Source organism: Mytilus edulis, chromosome 1 (assembly GCF_963676685.1).
Source record: "Mytilus edulis chromosome 1, xbMytEdul2.2, whole genome shotgun sequence".
NCBI lineage: Eukaryota > Metazoa > Mollusca > Bivalvia > Mytilida > Mytilidae > Mytilus > Mytilus edulis.
The window spans coordinates 106,263,326-106,286,543 of NC_092344.1; the positions used below are offsets into that span (position 1 = coordinate 106,263,326).

The 23,218-nt window shown below is 30.3% G+C and overlaps 1 protein-coding gene across 1 annotated transcript in view; it reads left to right on the forward strand.

The window, feature by feature from the left end:
* LOC139516972 (receptor-type tyrosine-protein phosphatase alpha-like) overlaps positions 1–23,218 on the forward strand; it is a 146,378-nt gene that overhangs the window by 14,144 nt on the left and 109,016 nt on the right. Inside the window, exons 2-4 of the mRNA XM_071307463.1 lie at positions 10,424–10,555; positions 17,699–17,830; positions 18,440–18,574. Of these exons, the coding sequence (XP_071163564.1) occupies positions 18,541–18,574 (34 nt within the window). The 5' untranslated portion in view covers positions 10,424–10,555; positions 17,699–17,830; positions 18,440–18,540. The remainder of the gene's footprint in view (positions 1–10,423; positions 10,556–17,698; positions 17,831–18,439; positions 18,575–23,218) is intronic.

Consider the following 23,218-nt stretch of genomic DNA (forward strand, 5'->3'; position numbering starts at 1 on the left):
CCCAAATGGCCACACCGCAGTCAGCTATAAAAGGCCCTGATAAGACAGTGTTAAACAATTCAACCGAAAAGCTTTCAGCATGTTAATTCGTATTTAAGCATCACGTACTACGTACAATGTGGCAAAGCAAAGTTTGGTTGTCGGCAAATCTAGTCAACCGAGGTAATGGCTCCCCATGTGCCTCTGTTGGAAAACTGCGCAACATGACACGTTAGAGCCAGTTTTCTTTGAGGGACAAATGGCATCGGACTTTCTACAAGATCTAGTAAGGGGGGAAACATGCTAGGCAGCACGTGTTTGCAAGGAGCAGGGTCTTCCTTGCACTAATTTATGTTATTTGTCAAAATGTAGGTAGTTGTAATGAAATACCATGAAAATAGTTCTTGTAATATTTGGTAACTTTATTTTAATTTGCTATAATGTTTCGACGTTTCATTTGGTATGAAAATAAACTCATCATAGATATCATAACGGTCATGTCTCAATTTTAGGAATTTGTTCTACAACACGCTGGCACTAATTGAGTAATATATCAAACTCCATTAACTATATTAAATAAAAATGTATCTTGTATTGAGATAGTTTGAATTCATTTTAAGAAAACTCAGTGACACGTCGAATCCTTGAAAATTGAAACGAATTTTTTCATGGCTGCATAATTGGTTTGATTTATTTGCTATGCATTTCAGATACTCTTTGAAAACTTTTCAACTATTAAAGTATTCAAGAAATGCTATTTGTCGATGTCAATTATCAATGTCAATATGTTCCTGTTTTCCATTAGGCATTAAAATTTGTATTTACCATGGACTACCTTTAAAAAAGTTAAATAAAACGTTGTTCTGACGTCATGTGCAAATATGAAAAAGATTTTGTATGAACAAAAACATTTTTTTTGTTCTAAAAGGAATGTATAAATATATTTCTAAAGAAAGATAAAATATACAGAAAACTTGAAAAACACCTTTAAAAAAAGAAGAGATTTTTTTTTATTATAGATATTGTAAACTATTTAATGGTAACAATAACTCCTGGATGAATATCTGTCAAAATAAATGTTCCCGTACGCGTGTCACACTTAAAATAAATTTTTTTTATTAAGAAATTTTGAAATCAAATATCGAAATATCACTAAAGGAAAATAACAGAAACATCAGAGATTCTTTATGAAAAATTAAATATACTCTAGGAAAGTCTTACTATAGAAATCATTGATTTGATGCAACATTTCCATATGATACATCAGCCGCCATTTTGAAAAATCTCGGAAAATTCCCTTTTTTAAATCGATGTTTGACTGAATTTGCCCTGAAATTAAACTGTTTAAGTAGTATTCTTCGCCAGCTATATGTTTGAATATACTAAATCGATTTGCAAAGTTTGTTTTTTATTTACAGAATTTCTTTATTTGTTGTAAAAGTAGACATAGGTATCGGTAATTAAGCATTGAGTCAAAGGAGAAATGACGAGAAAAAGTGCATGTTTTACGATTCCGATTTGACCGAATTTAATCAAAAATTAAACTGTTAGGACCAACATTGTTTGATAGAAATATGTTTGAATATCTAGGATTGATTTGCAAAAGTAAGAAAACGGATCAGGTTTATGAGAAAATTAAACTTTATTGAAGCATATATGCATTTTATACGGGGAAATATAATACAAAATGGCGGCTATTATACGTCACAAAAGTCACCTGATGTCTAACTTAGTTGGATATGTTTTATATTATTTCAATATGCTCGTGAGTGTTCTTGCTTTTGTTTGTACCCTATGTCACGTTGTGTTTTTTTAAAGAGATATTTGTTTATTATTACAATATAGGTTGGATGTTTGGCGAGCCACAATGCAGGTTCAATCCATTTTTGTCAGAAAATGTAATGTACCAAGTCACGAATATCGCAGTTGTTATCGAATAGTTTGTTTCTCTGTATGATGCCTTTTGTTATTTTTGCAGTCCAGAGTTTCTGTTGTTATGTTTCCTCTTATAGTTGATGTGTTTTCCGCAGTGTTAGTTTGTAACCCGGATAATTTTTTTTATCCGTATTTTGAGGAAATGATGGAATTTACAAGGGAATATCATTTAATTACCTTTACTAAAATACCTTTAGTCCTTCAAATTTGTTTTTTTAGTTTATCTTCGTATATATCTTAAGGGTAAACTATAATCAGAGTAAACCAATATTTGAATATATTATATAACCGATACTCAACAAACAACATAGAAAACTAAAAACTAAGCTACGCGAACCCCATCAAAACCGAAATCTGAAGTACGATGGAATAGATGCTTTCAACATAGATAAAGAGGTTGAGAAAACATATCTGTTTAGTGAAAAACATACTCAATGATCTTTTATTGCCTAGTTTAGAATAAAATAGGTTTAGTAGAATATCTGCATAAGCAAATCGACCACAATTCATTGGTTATTTCGGAAATGTATAGTTTTGATTGATAATGTTGTATTGCTTTTAGATTCAAAGAGGCGGTCAAGTGTTTTAATTTTTTATCGCATTGTAATTCAAATTTGAAAATATATCTTTTAAGGTAAAAATGGGCCAAACGTCTTTTCAATAACAATCAAAGTCGAACTTGACTATGTTTCATTGTGGTGTTCATAGGTTTCAAACATCATCAAAGTTAAAATTAAAACCCAATTGTTCAGAGAACAATTAAAGGTCTTTCCACTTCTTACGATTCATATTGATATGAAAATATTAAAATACGGTTTATTATGTCATATACAGTGTCCAATGATAACTTATTGTACGCTGATTCCAAAAGAATATGGTTTCTATTTTTGTTATTTATTCTATTTAACAAATTTGTTGAAATAAGGAAGATAATTTGTAACTTCCGTTCTAAAAAATGTCACTTCCGGTATATTAAATAAAAATGTATCTTGTATTGAGATAGTTTGAATTCATTTTAAGAAAACTCAGTGACACGTCGAATCCTTGAAAACTGAAACGAATTTTTTCATGGCTGCATAATTGGTTTGATTTATTTGCCATGCATTTCAGATACTCTTTGAAAACTTTTCAACTATTAAAGTATTCAAGAAATGCTATTTGTCGATGTCAATTATCAATGTCAATATGTTCCTGTTTTCCATTAGGCATTAAAATTTGTATTTACCATGGACTACCTTTAAAAAAGTTAAATAAAACGTTGTTCTGACGTCATGTGCAAATATGAAAAAAGATTTTGTATGAACTAACGTTTTTCTACATAATACTACTCGTATAATTTATTGAATAGATTATTAATTTTGAAAAATATCAATGGTATTGTTTCTCTAGATGAAAGTAGGATTTTTTTAAGTGATGACCTTTGACCTTGATTTTCGATATTATTGTACCAGATTTGATATTGACGACACATATTTTCAAAAAGTACAGGATTTCAGCTTTCCAATGAGCTATTAAAATCCCATGAGTTATTTAGGTAATTTAAATTTCTAAAATTGTCCTCTCCGCCGCTCCACTATACAGGGTAGGTGATACAGACTGGAAAAACGAACCTTTATTAGATATACAAAATAGCTGTATTTTGTACTAAATATATGATAAATATATATATATATATATATGTTGTGTACAAATTATTGTTTAATTATAATTTGTACAAAAAGTGCCTGTCCAAATTACAATTTATACAAAACTTGACGAAAATTTACTTATAACTTGTACAATATTTCATAATATGTATTTTGATGCCAAAATCAGATACAAAGTACATAAATGCTAATAAATGATCACACAATTTACCGTATTTATTAAAATACTAAAATAATTCTTTATCATTCGGTTGAGATGGCATTGGGATGGCTCAAAATCTTTTTACTTCCACATTTTTACATTTAAAAGTACTGTACCCACCTATGCATTTACTTAAAGAAACCCCTGACAACCTGTTTTTTAAGGTTGTTTAACTGCTTCACATAGCGAAAGTTGAAGCTCAAGAACCGTTGCTGTAAATAAACATGTGTCTTTCAGAGCTTCAAATTTACCTCTAAGACATAAATATCCTTTTAAAATTAATAATAAGTCTCCAGATTCCACAATTACGCCTAGATACAATTTATACAAAGTCAAAATACAAATTATAATTTGTATAATTTTTTTGTACAAATTATAATTTGTACAAAATGATAACTTGTACACAACATACATATATATATTAATAAAAAAAAAAACCATTCACTGCATTATTAACTTAACTCAACTGACATCATAAATCTATACTAGGCTTAAGTTAATGGTGAAAATAGTCTGTATGAAGTATTGTGTTAGGTCTAACATTCAAGACGTCATCACAGCATTCAATTAAAAATAGCCTTTATAAAGAACGTCATAATCGTGATAATTATTTGAACTAGTAATTTGAAAATTGTTTAGATTTTTTTTATCTTTTCTATAACGTTGTATGCATTTCAAGATAATATGTATGGCACTTTTTTGTAGCATTGAACTATTCGTGTGATGCACAATTTGTGATGTCTTTTTGTGATGTTACTTTTTGCTGTCGTTAAACGGAGATGTCCGTTGTTATCCTTCGGTTTACATGTTGTTATGTATCATACCCAACTATATCAGTCCTATTCAGGACCGATAACTCTATCGATAGATATTATCGGGTATATAATATTGTTAAAACCAGACCAATCGTATTATACGTCTCTGTTGGAACGTATACAATTTTTTTTTACACAATTTAAACTTTTTACCGATTCATTGCCTGGATTTAGCTTTAAATATTGAATTAAAAAATAAATAACAATAAAATCATATTCAATGATCGAAATTCATTTAAATTAAAATTTGAATCAGAATATTTCTTTGAAATAATTATAGAAACATATAAATATTTGAATGCCTTTTAAGCAAAAAATATTTTTTTAAAGAAATTTTCATAATATTCATATTTTCCTAAAGTTTATTATGAAACAAACTTCTTCTGATTTGACACGGGAAGGAGAAGATATTTATTTGTACATTTATAAAACTTTCGTATATCACAAAATTTAAACTCTGGTAATACATGTATACACAATGACAGGATGTTAAATGTCACCTGGTTGCTTTTGGTTTGCACATCTACCTGACAATATATTATGATGTAACATTATAACCCAAGTTAGATTTCCCCTGTTCGGTCAAGGAATGAAATTTTAAAGGGATAGAAAATTTATCCTTTATAATTGGACATTGTTTTGTTTTTCTCTTAGGATGAAAACATTTTTTTTGTTCTAAAAGGAATGTATAAATATATTTCTAAAGAAAGATAAAATATACAGAAAACTTGAAAAACACCTTTAAAAAAAGAAGAGATTTTTTTTTATTATAGATATTGTAAACTATTTAATGGTAACAATAACTCCTGGATGAATATCTGTCAAAATAAATGTTCCCGTGTCACACTTAAAATAAATTTTTTTTATTAAGAAATTTTGAAATCAAATATCGAAATATCACTAAAGGAAAATAACAGAAACATCAGAGATTCTTTATGAAAAATTAAATATACTCTAGGAAAGTCTTACTATAGAAATCATTGATTTGATGCAACATTTCCATATGATACATCAGCCGCCATTTTGAAAAATCTCGGAAAATTCCCTTTTTTAAATCGATGTTTGACTGAATTTGCCCTGAAATTAAACTGTTTAAGTAGTATTCTTCGCCAGCTATATGTTTGAATATACTAAATCGATTTGCAAAGTTTGTTTTTTATTTACAGAATTTCTTTATTTGTTGTAAAAGTAGACATAGGTATCGGTAATTAAGCATTGAGTCAAAGGAGAAATGACGAGAAAAAGTGCATGTTTTACGATTCCGATTTGACCGAATTTAATCAAAAATTAAACTGTTAGGACCAACATTGTTTGATAGAAATATGTTTGAATATCTAGGATTGATTTGCAAAAGTAAGAAAACGGATCAGGTTTATGAGAAAATTAAACTTTATTGAAGCATATATGCATTTTATACGGGGAAATATAATACAAAATGGCGGCTATTATACGTCACAAAAGTCACCTGATGTCTAACTTAGTTGGATATGTTTTATATTATTTCAATATGCTCGTGAGTGTTCTTGCTTTTGTTTGTACCCTATGTCACGTTGTGTTTTTTTTAAAGAGATATTTGTTTATTATTACAATATAGGTTGGATGTTTGGCGAGCCACAATGCAGGTTCAATCCATTTTTGTCAGAAAATGTAATGTACCAAGTCACGAATATCGCAGTTGTTATCGAATAGTTTGTTTCTCTGTATGATGACTTTTGTTATTTTTGCAGTCCAGAGTTTCTGTTGTTATGTTTCCTCTTATAGTTGATGTGTTTTCCGCAGTGTTAGTTTGTAACCCGGATAAATTTTTTTATCCGTATTTTGAGGAAATGATGGAATTTACAAGGGAATATCATTTAATTACCTTTACTAAAATACCTTTAGTCCTTCAAATTTGTTTTTTTAGTTTATCTTCGTATATATCTTAAGGGTAAACTATAATCAGAGTAAACCAATATTTGAATATATTATATAACCGATACTCAACAAACAACATAGAAAACTAAAAACTAAGCTACGCGAACCCCATCAAAACCGAAATCTGAAGTACGATGGAATAGATGCTTTCAACATAGATAAAGAGGTTGAGAAAACATATCTGTTTAGTGAAAAACATACTCAATGATCTTTTATTGCCTAGTTTAGAATAAAATAGGTTTAGTAGAATATCTGCATAAGCAAATCGACCACAATTCATTGGTTATTTCGGAAATGTATAGTTTTGATTGATAATGTTGTATTGCTTTTAGATTCAAAGAGGCGGTCAAGTGTTTTAATTTTTTATCGCATTGTAATTCAAATTTGAAAATATATCTTTTAAGGTAAAAATGGGCCAAACGTCTTTTCAATAACAATCAAAGTCGAACTTGACTATGTTTCATTGTGGTGTTCATAGGTTTCAAACATCATCAAAGTTAAAATTAAAACCCAATTGTTCAGAGAACAATTAAAGGTCTTTCCACTTCTTACGATTCATATTGATATGAAAATATTAAAATACGGTTTATTATGTCATATACAGTGTCCAATGATAACTTATTGTACGCTGATTCCAAAAGAATATGGTTTCTATTTTTGTTATTTATTCTATTTAACAAATTTGTTGAAATAAGGAAGATAATTTGTAACTTCCGGTCTAAAAAATGTCACTTCCGGTATTATTTGAAAGTTTATTTGACGCTGATTCCAAAAATATATGGTCCTTTATACTTGTACATCAAATAAGTACAAACAAAGCTTCTTCAGTTGTACTCCATGTAATTTCCAGTTGTATTTTCAAGGTCATGTAAATTGCAACCAAATGAAAAAAGTCCCTAGGCTTTATCGTCTTTAAATATGAAGTTAAAGCAAAGGTCAAAATCTATAACGTCAAATTTTACTGAGACATTGGGCTCATTTCAAGGTCATAGACTAAGTACCTTTAAGCAATATACCCTAGGTTTTTATTATACTTGGTAATATATCTGCATTACATACATGTAATTTTCAATATAAAAAGGGAGAAAACTAACTTTAACGATCTACGTACCCTTGCAATTAAAATTAACGTATTACGACATGTCGCAACTATCAATTTAGTAAAAATAATGTATCGATATATTATACGGTTTTTGGAAATAAGTGAAAATAAGCCAAATTCAAAATAAAAAATACATGTATGACCTTGAGCTTTGACGACCTTATTTTCATTTGTTTGAACCATGGACCTCAAATAAAAAGACCGTTGGTCTCTATCACTTTTGGTTTACTAGTTAGAAATGTATATTACGTATATCAAACTCATAAGGGATAATAACTCATATGGAGTGTCCGGAAAGCTTCGGTCCAAATAAATATCCTAATGCTGAAGATGTAATGAGCAATTTGGTTAAATAAATTGGCCGTAATCAGTAACGGTTGCAAAAGGAGTAGTGATAACAAGGAAAAAAGTTTGAGGATATAACTCTTACAACGCAGAGTGTTTGGTAAAGTTTTAAAACTATACGAAATTTTATCGACATCTTATGAAACAACAATACTACACAAGGAAACATTAGGCAGAATTAAAAAATAATGATGAAAATAATCAGAACAAAATCAATAGGTCTTTCCATGGAAAAGTGAAAAGACCTAATAAAAGATAATACTTTCTTCTTTTCTTTCATTTGATTATATCATAGATTATTCAAAAGCGATAAAATAGAAGGGTTGTTTTTTGGGGGGATGCATGAGTAATTCTTATTTGATTTTTTAAAAGACATGTTTCTTGATATCAAACACATAAATATCAACTATTCAAAATTATATAAACTAAATAACCTGATATCACACCCATTGGGGCGTCTCTAAATACTTATACTCTAATTTGACTCCTCTAAGTTTAATCAACCGTTTTCTACGTAAGGAGATGTCTGTTCGAAGTCAGGATTATGACAATTATTTTCTAAACATTAGACGAGTTTTAGCTATCGATTTTTACCATTTTATAAAGGACTTTCCGTTTTCTATTTTCCTTGGAGTGTTTTCTCGTCAGTTTACATATAGATTTTAAATATGAATTTTATAAAAAAAAATTATCGGTAATTGTTTTCATTCCTCAATTATTTTCAAATTTAAAACACACTTTGTAAGCAGCTGACATGGGCAAATCTATGTATGTCGGTCCTTGGTCTGGAGCCTTTAACTGTTTGGTTGTCACTTGTTGCTGTTTACCATATTTGTTCGGGGTTTTATTTTTCGTTTATTTGTTTTGTGATTTTGTGGAAAATTAAGTGTCCACTCCCAAAACCACAACAGAAAAATTTCAAGCTTATTTACAATTTTGACAGTGTGTGTATGTTGAGTATGCTGAAATGAACACATGTTCCAATAGTTTAATACTTTATTCATAATAGGTAAAAAAAAAAAAAAAAAAAAGTCAAAGTTTAGATATTTTTGTAGTGTCCTATATTTTGACTTTAGTGGAATCTTAATTAGGCCGTTAGTTTTTATTCGTTTGAATTGTTTTATATTTGGCATTTCGGGGCCTTTTGCACGCTAACAATGCTACATCAGATTTTTTTAACTGTTGAACGCTTACGGTTACCTAAGTTGGTTAATTTATAAGTCATTTGATCTATTGTGGAGGATTATCTGATTGGCATTGAAGACCCATTGATGACTGTTGTCTGCTCTTTGGTAGGTGTGTTGTCTTTTTGACACTGCCCCATTTGTATTCTCATTTTTATCCATACAGTATCTACATATTTTCATATCTGCAAAAAAATATAGATTAAATTTGGAACAGTACAGTTGTTTTAAATAGGAAATATGAAATACATAAAAAAAAAATTGGCCTCTCAGTCATGTTTTCGACATATCAACAGCCCATTAGAATACAATCAAGTTCTATTTTGATTGTAAAGACGTTATTCTTCTTCATTTTTTCTAATGTGCTTTGTTACATGTGACGTGAATATGTGCTTATACATCCCGTCATTGCGTGATTGTCCTATCAGGAATTTTTGTATCCCTGTCTTTCATTTTTTTGCTAATGTGATTGTATGCATTTTGTAGTAACCTGTTTGTGTTACTTTGTATCATAACTTTTTTGGTTAATGTTGAATCATATGCACCTAATTTTGACATATTTACCGATTATGTCTGTTTGTTTTGTTCACACATCAGTGTCAATATATTAGAATTGTATGCGACTATAAAAACAAGTGAGGGGTTTAGCTAGCTATTAAACCAGATTTTTTCTACCATTATCGACATAAGAACATGCTTTGTCCAAGTCAGGAATATAATAGTTGCTTTCCATTCGTTTGATGTGTTTGAACGTTTTTGGGATGTGTTTGAACTTTTGATATTGCCTTTTGATTACGGACTTTCCTTTTTGAAATTACTCGGTATTTTATTATTTTACTTTTTACTGTTCAAGACGTAAAGTAATATAACCTTATGAATAAAAATATAAATTTCTTGAATTACCAAAGAACAATGGATGATAGACTAATTTACATACTCGGATTAACCTTTCTTATAAACCTAATTGGGTCACGATAGGAGAAACAAATGTTCATTTAGATTTATTCTTACTCACCAATTGTGAAAATTGTTCAAAAATATATGAGTTTTTCTGTCAACATATAATAAATAATTTTAATATTATGTTATAACAATATCAAAAAGGTCAAGTTCTATCAGAAGATGTTTGTGTCTTTATCGTTTATGGTCTTTAACATAGGCGTCCTGTATGTGATCACTTGATCCCTTTTCCTGTTTATCTAGAAGATTGTGTTGAAAAAAATCGATCTGGTGTCATTCTTTTATGATCCCACATTAAGAAAACAAAATTATTTCATTCACTTTGACGTTATACATTTCAGAATGCATATCTAGTAGATTTGGCAACAAATGTGAGCAAATTTGTCATTGTAAAGAACCTGGATGTGATGATCTAACTGGTCATTGTAACAGCACAGAGTGTGAAAATGGCTGGACAGGAGACAGTTGCAACAGTATGATTAATAATTATAAACTGTCATGATAAATCCTTACTGATAATAAAACACAGAATGGGAAAAAATTATCGGTTAATATATATCCCACATCACGCGCCCTTCAATATTATTGACGAGTTTTAGAATAACAGAAAAAGATACTACTTCGTTACTCAGACACTATATCCAGTTGACTGTGAACCTAAATGTCCATTGTAAAAAGTCACGAACCGCCTGAATAATAACTGAAATATATAAAAGAACAGTGTTTCCTTTAATACAATTTTCAACGAGTTGCAGGGAGCAAAAAATTACTCGACCAGAAATTTGATGTTATAGAAATTAACATAACAAAAGAACGGGCTGAAGTCCTAATTAATTGCTTACAATAAATACAGGCAGTTCTCTTGAGAGAAAAAAAATACAGAAAGAACGAATACTTAATTCAAATGATTATATTTTGTTTTGAGATATAAATATATAGATCCAATATAACATGAACATTTCAACAAAAGATAGGTAATAGTTTTATACTAGTCAACAAAAGAAACGATACACGACTTTTTTTCAAATTAAAGATGACGTTTTCTGTGTATAGAACCAATATTGAAGGTAGTGATATTTAATGACCATGGAAATATAAAAACGTTTAAAAAATGAAAAACAAATGTTTTCTTGACGTCATTTTGCGAAATTCAAAATTTTTGACAAAATTTACATAAAACGACAATTTTAAAAACAGAAGTTCCAGCTAATGATGTCAACCCCTCATTAAAATATAAAGACAATGTTTGCCATTAATTCTGTTTTAAAAATCAGTTTCTTTGTTTATTTGTCTGGCAAAGTTCGGCCCTACAAGAAATTGTTAAAATGTAAACATAATCAAATGATTTACCATTGACAGAATGTGTAAAGTGAACAATCTTAAAACTAATCCGAAAGTTTTAAAATTTACAGTGTGTTGTTTGCATATCTAAAACATTGATTTGAAACGAAAACATTCTTTTTTTTTTTTTTGCATTTTTTTCAGATTTAAAAAATCACTTTTTTTACCAAAACTTAAAAAAAAAAAAACACCGATATTTCAACTCATTAGTTACAATATGTAGCCTTTTCACCTTAATTTGAGTTTTTAATGTAAAAGTACAATAATAGGTGAAAAAGCCTTTGTGAGACCTGGAAATTGAAAGTTTTATCTTTTCCTTTATTTAACTATTGTTAATCAATACAAAAAAAATTAAAAACAAAATAATTGTACTTTGGTACTGGCTGTTATCAAACAGAGACAATTCAATCTCAATCTCAATGTGTTGAAATCCCAGGAGAGATAAATCTTGGTACACGAAGAGGGTAGCTCATCAGCTATAGTATATTTTTAAAACATCTTGTTTTTTAATTAATTCCTCTCTTTCGGCTCGCAAAGTAAATTTTAATAAAAACTCGGAATATGTATATGTAATTTTTGTGGTTTTGTGAAAAAGATAGTTTGTATTGTGTGCGTTGATGCCATATAGTTGATATTAAAAAAACCGCATGGGAGTTAAAAACGATGTGTGTGAAAAAAATGGCCATTATTAAAGCATACAAATCTGACTCGTTATTTTTAATGAAGGAAGCAAATCAGGTAGTATAATACAATTTGTCGCCAAATGATGGGTTGTTAATAGGTGCGACACGGATAAGGGGGTGGACAGAGTTTTTATGGGAACTATGGAATGAAAGGAATAGAGATGAGAATTTGATGCATGAAAGCTTCAGGCAGTGTGGTTTTAATCGTGACAAAAGTGTTTTTAAAACAGAGATAATTCATGTTGATGAAAAAAATAAGAGTGCAGAGGAACAGAATATGGAGTGAAGTAAGAGTTTGGGGAGGGAACTGGGAATCAATTCCCCCTGTCCACCAAATAACTGAAAGCCATGAAAGAAACAAGGGAGTAGGGTCTGACATTTATGTAAAATTAGCAATTATGCAAGGGATGCAGGCCACAGATTGGTATAATTTGACAACTGATAAATAAAAAGACGATAGATGCCGAATGTAATAGCGCTATCGAAATTTTAAAAAATGAAAACAATATATAATTGATTCAATAAGTACATTTTTATTATGTAGACAAAAAGTAGAGAAATTAAGCCAATAATTATGAACGCATTCGCAGAGCACAGCATCCCATGGTGAGACTGAACGTCTGAAGTGACTTAACATCTCAATCATTAAATGTTGTCATCAATCATATACAGCTTTAGCCTAGGCAGTCATGTATAGCGTCATTGAGTGTTTTCAATCAACAATAAATTGGAAGTTTTTAACGACCTTGACTGGTTACACAGCCCTTGCACGGTCGGCTAATAACCAATATATTTCTTAACAACTTATATAAAATGATTAAGTCTTTCAACAAAGATTAAAAATGATAAGCAACGATGCAAACATTGAACTTTAGAACATAAAGAGTTATCTTAAACAAATGAATTCAAAGCAGCAAAATCTATTTATTTAACACATATGTACTGAAAAGTGTCATGTCAATCGTTAAATATAAAACACGTAATTTCTATTTTTTAACAAGGGAAATAACAATTACATGACAATCCTGTCTTCCAAATGCATTTAAAAACATTTTGTTTTTATAAACAATTACTAATAAGACAGAAAGAAAACACACCCACACACCCACAACCCCCAAACTAAAGATAAAAGTGTTTTAGTTGCAACAACTTTATTGTTGATAAACAATCGCCAACCTGTACCAGAAACAAACAATGGTTTGGAACAAACTATACACTACGAACGACAACTCGACTTTGAATGTTACTCACATTTGTGGATAATGTAATAAAACATTGATTTAAAAAGGTGTTAATATGTAGCAATTAATAACAATCAGAATGCTGTAGTAAAGATCATCTCATCAGGAAATTGATCTGGTTTGCCGCACGGAGATGCCGATAAGTGATATTTGACAAAATCATGTTTTTGGGGGAAGTGATAAATTGTCCTTGCCAAAATTACAATTTATTCAGGTATCTAACTTACTATCATATATCGATACCACGATAATACATTGATAATACTGGCTTGTTAAATATCCTTTTTATCAAAGAATGTAGCAACCGTTCTGTCGTCGACGGCCAAAGACAAAATCGTGATGATAAAGCATGCAATTCCGAAATATGCCGTCTCCAAAAATATTAAATTCTAAAATTGAGTTATCGTCTTTTTCACGCCGGACGACTATGCTAAAGGCTACTGAACATGAACATAACTTGATTAGCATATTGAATATTTTTAAATAAATTTGAAAATTCATTTTGGTGCCTAGAAAATTGTGTGTCGATTTTGTGTCCAACTTTCCGCAAACATCATTTGCACCCTATGATCGTTTACCAGCTGTCGTTTACACGGAATTAAGTTACTTTCCGAAAGGTTTTGATTTTCAATATCAAATGTGCTACATTGCAAATGAAAGCTTTGGAAAATGGTGTATCTCATTTTGTTTCATTTTTATTACTTTTTGATAAACTATTCTAAAGTCGTGTATTGTTTCTTTTGTTGACTAGTATATAAAAAAAAATGTTTGTAAATATTCTAAATGGGAGTTCATTGGATTTCTCCCCGACAAATAAGCCTGTAAAAATCGGGGACCCTTAGTTGATTCCCTGGGCAACTTAGGGTTTATGTAACAGGTGATTATAAATTAAATATCTTAAAAAAAATTAAAAAAACAGTGTCCTGAATTTCAATTTCAAATGAACTTCACGTAAAAATCATATATTTTTGTTTCATTTATGCTTTATTAAAATAGGGGGAAAGAAAAATGATTTTTTCCAGTTTTTATATGCCTCTCGAAATTATGACGGGGACGTATTATGGTAAACAAATGTCCGTCTGTCGTTCTCTCTGTCCGCGTCCACATGTCGCACTGTAACTTGAGAACCACCTATTCAAATTTCATGAAACTTTACATAGTTGTTTCTTATGAAATAACGAATTGGTTTTTTTTGTTTTGTGAAAAAAATATTTAAACGTTTTTAATTACGGGACTTTGTAAACAGGGTGTGTTTTTCTAATGTCGCGCCGTATCTCAAAATCGATTAATGATTATTGCTTAAAATTTTACACACTTCTTAATTATATTAATCGTAAGACCTGTATACTTTTTGTTGATGATTCAAAATTGTATTAAAGAGGTATTCAGTTTTTTGGTAAAAAAAAACAAAAGGAGGGGGTTCACATGTCGAGACATATCTCAAAAAAAAATTATGATTATTGCTTAAAACTTCTCACACTTCTAAGTTTTATTCATCTTAAGATCTGTATATTTTTGTGCTGATGGTTCAAAACTTAGGGTTGATGAAACAGTTGTCTAATGATAAAATATGTTCAGAATTTAAAAAAAAAAAGCCAGGGTCAATACACCATTATTGTCAGAAAATGTAATGTACCAAGTCACGAATATCGCAGTAGTTATCGAATAGTTTGTTCCTATGTATGATGACTTTTGTTATTGTTGCAATCCAGAGTTTCTGTTGTTATGTTTCCTTTTATAGTTGATGTGTTTTCCGCAGTGCTAGTTTGTAACCCGAATATTATCTTAATCCGTGTTATTCTGAGGAGATTATGGAATTTACAAAGGTGATATCATTTAATTCACTTTACCTCTAGTCCTACATTTTTTTTAAATTGTTAACTGTCGTATATATCTTAAAGGTAAACTGTAATCAGAGTAAACCAATATTTGAATATATCATATTACCGATGACCAAGAACTTAAACGAATACATCAAAAGCTTTATGATAGAGAGGCGAAAACATACATAAAGGACGTTCAAAATCAAAAGTCGAAATAGACTAACAACGTCATGGCCAAAATACAACATAGAAAACTAAAAACTAAACTACACGAACCCCATGAAACCCTTAATTTCAGGTACGATGGGATAGATGCGTTCAACATAGTCATCAGAGTTTTTAACTAGTTTATATACATTATCATTTTAGCGAAAACCTTTATGAATAACCTATTGTATAAAAAAATGTGGTATCATTGCCTATGCGACAACTATCCACAAGAGACCAAAATGATACAGAAATTAACAACTATAGGTCACCATACGGCCTTCAACAATGAGCAAAGACCATACCGCATAGTAAGCTATAAAAGGCCACGAGATGACAATGTAACACAATTCAAACGATATAACTAACGGCTTTATTTATATGAAAAAAGAATAAACAAAAAACAAAAATGAAACACATAACCAAACGACAAAAACTGAATTACAGGCTCCTGCATAGTGACTAGGGACAGTCACATACAAACATAATGTGGCGAAATTAAACATGTTAGCGGAATCCCAACCCTCCCCCTAACCTGGGACTGTGGTATAACAGTACAACATAAGAACAAACTATAAAAATCAGTTGAAAAAGGCTTAACTTATCAGATGGACAAAAATACAAGTGGACGTGGTCGGGTACTTGTACATCCCGACAACAAAAAGACAATAGAAACAGATTTGAGAGTACTCGCAGTTATCTGACAGCAAATTCAAAGCCACTTTAAACTAATAAAAAATCATGAGACTAAATAATCCGTACACATCCAACATCCAATGGATTTAGTGTAAATACGTCATAAATGGTCAAAGAAAAACATGACCTTGTGCAATGTCAAGTTACAGGTATCTTAATTTAGATCTATAAAATAGGTTTAGTAGAATATTTGCATTAGCAAATCGACCACAATTCATTGGTTATTTTGGAAATGAATAATTTTCATTGATATGGTTCCATTGCTTTCAGTTTCATATGAGGCGATCAAGTGTTTTAATTTTTTTCTCATTGTAAATATGGGCCAAACATTCTTTTCCATCATTTTCTACATTTTATAATGCCTGTGTCAAGTCAGGAATAGGACAGTTTTTTATGTGCTTTGTCATTTGATTTTGCCATGTGATTATGGACTTTCCGATTGCACTTTCCTCTGAATTCAGTATTTTTGTAATTTGTCTTTTTTTCTGTACGAAACAATCAAAATCGAACTTGACTATAATTTATTGTGCTGTACAGAGGTCTAAAACATCACAAGAAATGTAAAAGATAATGCTTACTTCTTTTTTTTTTTTATCTTTATAACATACATTGCTCCAAAGCGATAAAGTAGGTTTTTGTTAGGTTGCACAAGCAGATCGTATTCAAATTCTCAAAAGACGTGTTTCACGACGACATGTAAGTCATATTTGGCCTTTCAGTCATCTTTTCGACTAATCCACAGCACAATACGATACAATCAAGTAATGACTCTTTTGTCTTTCATTTTTGCTAATGTGCTTTGTCTATATGCCTTGTTGTGTTTCTTTGTGACATGTAAAGTGGCTCTGTGATTATACATGAAAATCCCGTCATTTTGTGATTGTGCGATATGGAAATAAACAATCCTGTTCTTTCATGTTTGCTAATGTGTTTTGTATATATGCCATTTTGTGTTTCTTTGTTACATAATTGTTTTGGTTAATGGTGACTCCTATGCACCTAATTTTGACATGTTTACCTATTATGTCTGTTTATTTTGTTAACGCCATCGTTTCAATATAAAAAAATGTATGCGACTGTCATACAAGTGAGAGGTTTAGCTAGCTATAAAAGCGATGTTTAATACACCATTTACGACGTAACAAAATGCCTGTACAAAGTCAGAAAGCTTTCAAAACGTTTGATATGTTTGAACTTTTGGTTTAGATTTTTGATTACGAATTCTCCGTTGTCAACGAAACATGGGTCAATAGGTGAACGCACTTCTTGTAAATCTAAATGGAGTCGCAATAGGAGAGAACAATTTTTCTTTTTCTAAAACATTTTCCTATTTGTCAATTGTGAAATTATTCAAATATATTTATCATATGTTTTTCATTATTTAATTAATTAAGATTTTTAATCTTATGTAATAAAACACAAGCACAGGTCACGTTCGGTCAGAAGATGTTTGTGTCTTTATCGTTTATGGTCTTTAACATAAGCGTCGTGTATGTGATCACTTGATCCCTTTTCCTGTTTATCTAGAAGATTGTGTTGAAAAAAATCGATCTGGTGTCATTCTTCTATGTTCAAACATTAAGAAAACAAAATGATTCCATTCAGTTTGACGTTATACATTTCAGAATGCATATCTAGTAGATTTGGCAACAAATGTGAGCAAATTTGTCATTGTAAAGAACCTGGATGTGATGATCTAACTGGTCATTGTAACAGCACAGAGTGTGAAAATGGCTGGACAGGAGACAGTTGCAACAGTATGATTAATAATTATAAACTGTCATGATAAATACATCACTGATAATAAAACACAGAATATGTTAATTAATAATCGAGTGATATCCCAGATCACGCGCCCCTAAATATTATTAGTATTTCTAGGAGTTAAAGAAAAAAGATACTACTTCGTTACTCAGACACTATATCCAGTTGATTGCGAACCTCAATTTAATAGTTGAAAATACAATAACGGAAAAAGATAAAGTATATAACAAAACGTGAATTTTAAAACATCTCCAAGTAATAAACAATCAAAAGGTATTGTGTCATTTATTATATTACGAAGTAATCTAAAACTTATACTTGTTTCGTAATTAAAGTTGATTAAAGTTCCAAACAGCAGTTTTCGTATTAATTGTTCATATTATTTCTTAAAAAAAACAATTACTTCGGGAATCATGCGCTTGTTACTTATTCTGTTTCAATCTTTGAATTTTAAGAAACAAACAAACTTATATCAACATATATTATTATTTTAATATAAATCATTGTGATTATTTTTGCAGCCTCATTAAGTTTAGCAATTTAACTTAAATTCGTTATTCTATCCTTTCTTTCTGTTAGTTATATTTGTTTTCCCTTTACAGAATGTTTGCCAAACATATTTGGACAACACTGTGACAGAGTTTGTCAATGTCAACATGGAGAATGTGACAACATAACAGGAGTTTGTTATACTCCTGGCTGTATGAAGGGTTGGACTGGTGATAGTTGTAATTACAGTAAGCTGATAATAATAGCAGATTCATTTACCTCATGATTTGTGATCCTTTAAGTTATCTACAGTACATGTATTTTATTATAAACAGTGCCTACAAACATTTTCTTATTTTGGTTTATTTCATGAAATATATTTTTTCTGATTTAAATTTATTGATTTCATTTTATTTTTAAACGACTTTCACTTAAATTAGAACTGACATTTCTATATGCAATTTGGAGAGGGAAGTGTATAACTTTATAGTATCCATTTTGTGTATTACTATTTCAGGGTTATGAATAAAACGATTCTTTCTTTTTAACAACATGAATCTATAACGGTCGAATTGTGTATGACAAATCTTTGGTAGTCAGTTGGCTTTTATTGGAAACGGGGCTTTTTCAACCTCTATGTATTTCGTTTTCCTCTCTCTTAAACGGCGTACTTAGCTTGAACATTAGTTGTCTGCTAATTACTTAACTTACGAGTTTGGTTATTGTGTCGATGGAGTATACATCTTGTGTAATAGAATCTTTTATTTACCAATTTAAAAGTTAAAACTGTTTGTAAACAGATAATACGTGCATTTCAAAATTCATCATGTAGTTTGATAGAACATAAAATCAATAATTCTAAAAATCATGAAATTTGCATACTAGATGAACAGTTATTGCACAGATTCTCAATGAATGATTACTGACTGTAAATATCACAAATGGACAAACATAGTTTTCAGAAATTTTACTTACATTTTTTGACAAAATTAACGTATATCCGAACATGTGTTAAAACGACTATGAATGAAAAAACTGCAACATTGACTTTGGCAAAAGTTGTTTTTCACGAACACTATTGCTCAAACGTAAATGTTTTCGCAGGAATGCTATGTTTTGATATTAAGATGCCATTAAAAGATAATCCATCGAAAGATAACAAAAGGATACTCAAACTCGTAGTCGAAATCAAACTGACGATTTTTAAAAATGACAAAAAAATAAAAAAACTATCAAAATATTAACAACAGCGTATCAAGGAAACAAAGCATAAAAAACTAGACTGATATTTTGGCCAAATTTTCATATAAAATGAAATGAAATGTTAAAAAGTTATTAATATTTGCTCTCTGTTTTATTCAACCTGTTTTGTACATGGTTTTTTTATCAAATGTGTAAATATAAGTAAGACAGTCCGTAATTTAAAATTCCCAACTCGCATTCGTTTGAACGGAAATCGAAAGGAAAGCACCATCTTACAAACAAGTTTTCAGATTGTTTGTCACTGTCAGATGGCAAATAACATAATTTATATCAAACACTGTATATCCTTCTTTAGATTTTAATAGAGAAAATCAATTGCCATATATAACGGTTTTAGCAAATAGCCAATATCTATTTGTCTTACTAAATTTGTTAAACTTAGTCATTTAAGAGTGATTATTCTTGCAGTAATATTGTAATAGTTATCAAAGGTACCAGGATTATAATTGAGTACGCCAGACGCGCGTTTCGTCTTCATAAGACTCATCAGTGACGCTCAAATCAAAATATTCATAAAACCAAACAAGTACAAAGTTGAAGAGCATTGTAAGATTGATTTATTTGTCAAATTGTATTGTTTGTACTGAGGCCTTTAGTGAGATAAAAAGTTTACGGGAGGGTATCTGTGGTCAAATGGTCTAATTATACCACATCTTCTTTTTTATATAAGCAGTTCAATTTAATGTCAAAAACTAGCCAACACTGTGCTATTTAAGCTATACATATAAAGAAGATGTGGTATGATTGCCAATGAGACAACTCTCAACAAGAGACAAAAAAACATTAACAACTATAGGTCATCGTACGGCATCCAAGAATGAGCAAAGACAATACCGCATAGTCATCTATAAAAGGCCCCGGAATGACAATGTAAAACAATTCAAACGAGAAAACTAACGGTCTAAGTTATATACAAAAAACTAACGACAAAATCAATATTAATACCAAAAATAACAATATTTAATGATCGTATTAAGGTGTTAAACTGTCAACCTTTTAGTATAAGATTATTCAAAGGATCGATAATTTTTTTTTTTATTTCCGGGCACGGTTAACAACATTTCCGTAAAAATGAGGATGTTTTATCCCGTTTGGTACAACAAGACTTCAAAATCATATCTTTATATCTATGGACATTTTAGTAAGGTTTTACGTAATCTATGGAAACGAAATCCCTGGCTTAATAATTTACCAGTTATACTTAGATTACGTTCTTTAAAATCAAAAACGTCTAAACAGACACGGCATAGAGAACAAGCTGTGAAAAATAAAAACCGTTAGATGTTGCCAAAGGAACATCACCATCTAAAAATGTAGAATTAACAAAAGCGAACGAAAAATCGTCCCTTTTGTCGTAAATGTTAGTGTGAAGTTTCTCGTTTGAAAACGAGATATCTAAATCTAGGAAAGGACAGTTATTACCATTTATATTTGATTTATTTTAAGTAAGTTCCTTTGGGTAAATTTCAGTAGTATATTGAGAAAATTCTTGATTAATGAACAAATATCATCAAGATAACTGTAAGTGTTGTTGAATTTAGACGGGCCATTACTGAGTTTGGTCATACACTGTGATTCATAACAGTACAAAAACCAGTCTGATATTAAAGGGGCGCAATTAGTGCACATATGGATACCTGCAACCTGTCGATAACCTTTGTTGCCGAAACGTACATAAATATTATCAAGGAGAAAATTAACAGCTGCAGACAGCTCCTCACACCGCCGGTTAGTATAACTAGCATTTTTACTTTTCGCATTAGAGAAGAAGGCTTCAAATGAGTTGCAGCAATATATTTGGATTCAGATTTACCAAACGACCATTCAATTAAATAGACTAGCGTTGAGGTGTAGTGTAAAGAGTAGGGGAAAAAAACTGTCAACAGAATCAAAAGGACCATCAAAAGCAAGTTGTTTATCTAAAACATCCAAATATATTTTTATACTACAAAAAAATAGTTAATTCCACTCTGTTCATATATCGTATGACAATCATTTTTAGTAAGCTCTTTAATATGAGTTAAGGAAGTTGTTAAAACACTGAAAGATTAGTTGTAAAACAGTTACTAGATTTCGAGATGAAACGATATTTAAATGTTTTTTTTTGTGTAGTTGAGTTAACCAATACATAGTAGGAACCTTCAAATTTTCAGAAGAGGCATGAAGCTGTAATGTGATATGTGTATATAAAAAAGAAGATGTGGTATGATTGCTAATGAGACAGCTCTCCACAAGAGACCAAATGACATAGAAATTAACCACTATAGGTTACCGTACGACCTTCAACAATGCGCAAAACCCACACCACATAGTCAGCTATTAAAGGCCATGAAACCACAATATAAAACAATTCAAACGAGAAATCTGACGGCCTTATGTATGTACAAAAAAGGTTTACTATATGACCCTCTGAGGAGGGCATGTAGATGAATTTCAAATTTCATTCTTAAGAACCTCCGTGAATTATTTTTGGCATACCACCACCATATTGTTGGCTGTTTTGTCGGCCGGTACAAAGACAAACCGCTTTGAAAGTTTATTTTTTTTATTCTGGAAATAGGCGTTTTATGTACTCAATTATTTACTTCTAAATTATTTTCAAAATCTGATATTCTATTTTATAACTATTTTGGGCATTTTTCCTTTGATCTTTTTTTGAGATAATTTTTCATATCATGCTTCTCGCTTGAGATGAAAAATTATCGCTAAAAACTAAGGAGGCACGAGGCGTTAAATGGGAAATTGACATGAAATTGACATCGTCGTTAAAAGTGAAATAGCGATAAACAGATTATCATTGGTCATCTCAACTCGATTGCATTTCTCGCTTCGCCGTGCCGGCTCAAGCGAGACAATCAATCTCGTTGAGATGACCAACGATAATCTATAAATCTACAACATTCATACATTTATTTAAAGGGGCACTAGCTACGATATATATACAAAAATAAAGTATGATTTTTTTTTAGATCAATCATTAATCAAATTGGAATAATGAAATAATAATTTGCTTTTAGCAATCAATTTCCTTTAATTTTGTTGAAATAAGCGATTAAACATAATTTTTGACAGATTCACTTGCAAGTGAAAACGTCATTATCATTCTAACCGGTATTCATGTGAACTTCAAGTTAACCCCTAGCTAGAGATTGACAACGCATGCATTGTACGTGTACTGGTTATTTAAAGAAAAAGAATGTCAACAATGAAAGTGAAACTACGGTAAATCATTTGATTACTAATTCGATGCACATAAAATCATTCTTATATGGTTAAAAACAATGAAAAGCATCTATTTTTAATCTATAAAATAAAATCAAACAGACCTATAAAAATGCAATTGCACGTGTTGGTTTAATCTATTCGTATCTTTATTTTTGTTTACATCGCTTATATGGTCATCTGAGGTCAAATCGATAGTTAATTAGATGGCGTCTGGACTAAAATACACACGAAACGAACCTATATATTATCTACCCCATGCTCTGTAAACTGTTTATTTTAGACTTTTGATAGTTTGGATAAATGTTTTACATTGTTATAAACCAAATATGAGAACTTGAGTCAAATCGGTTACAATGAATTTGACAGCTAGTGCCCCTTTAAATAAGAATATATAATCTATTTGA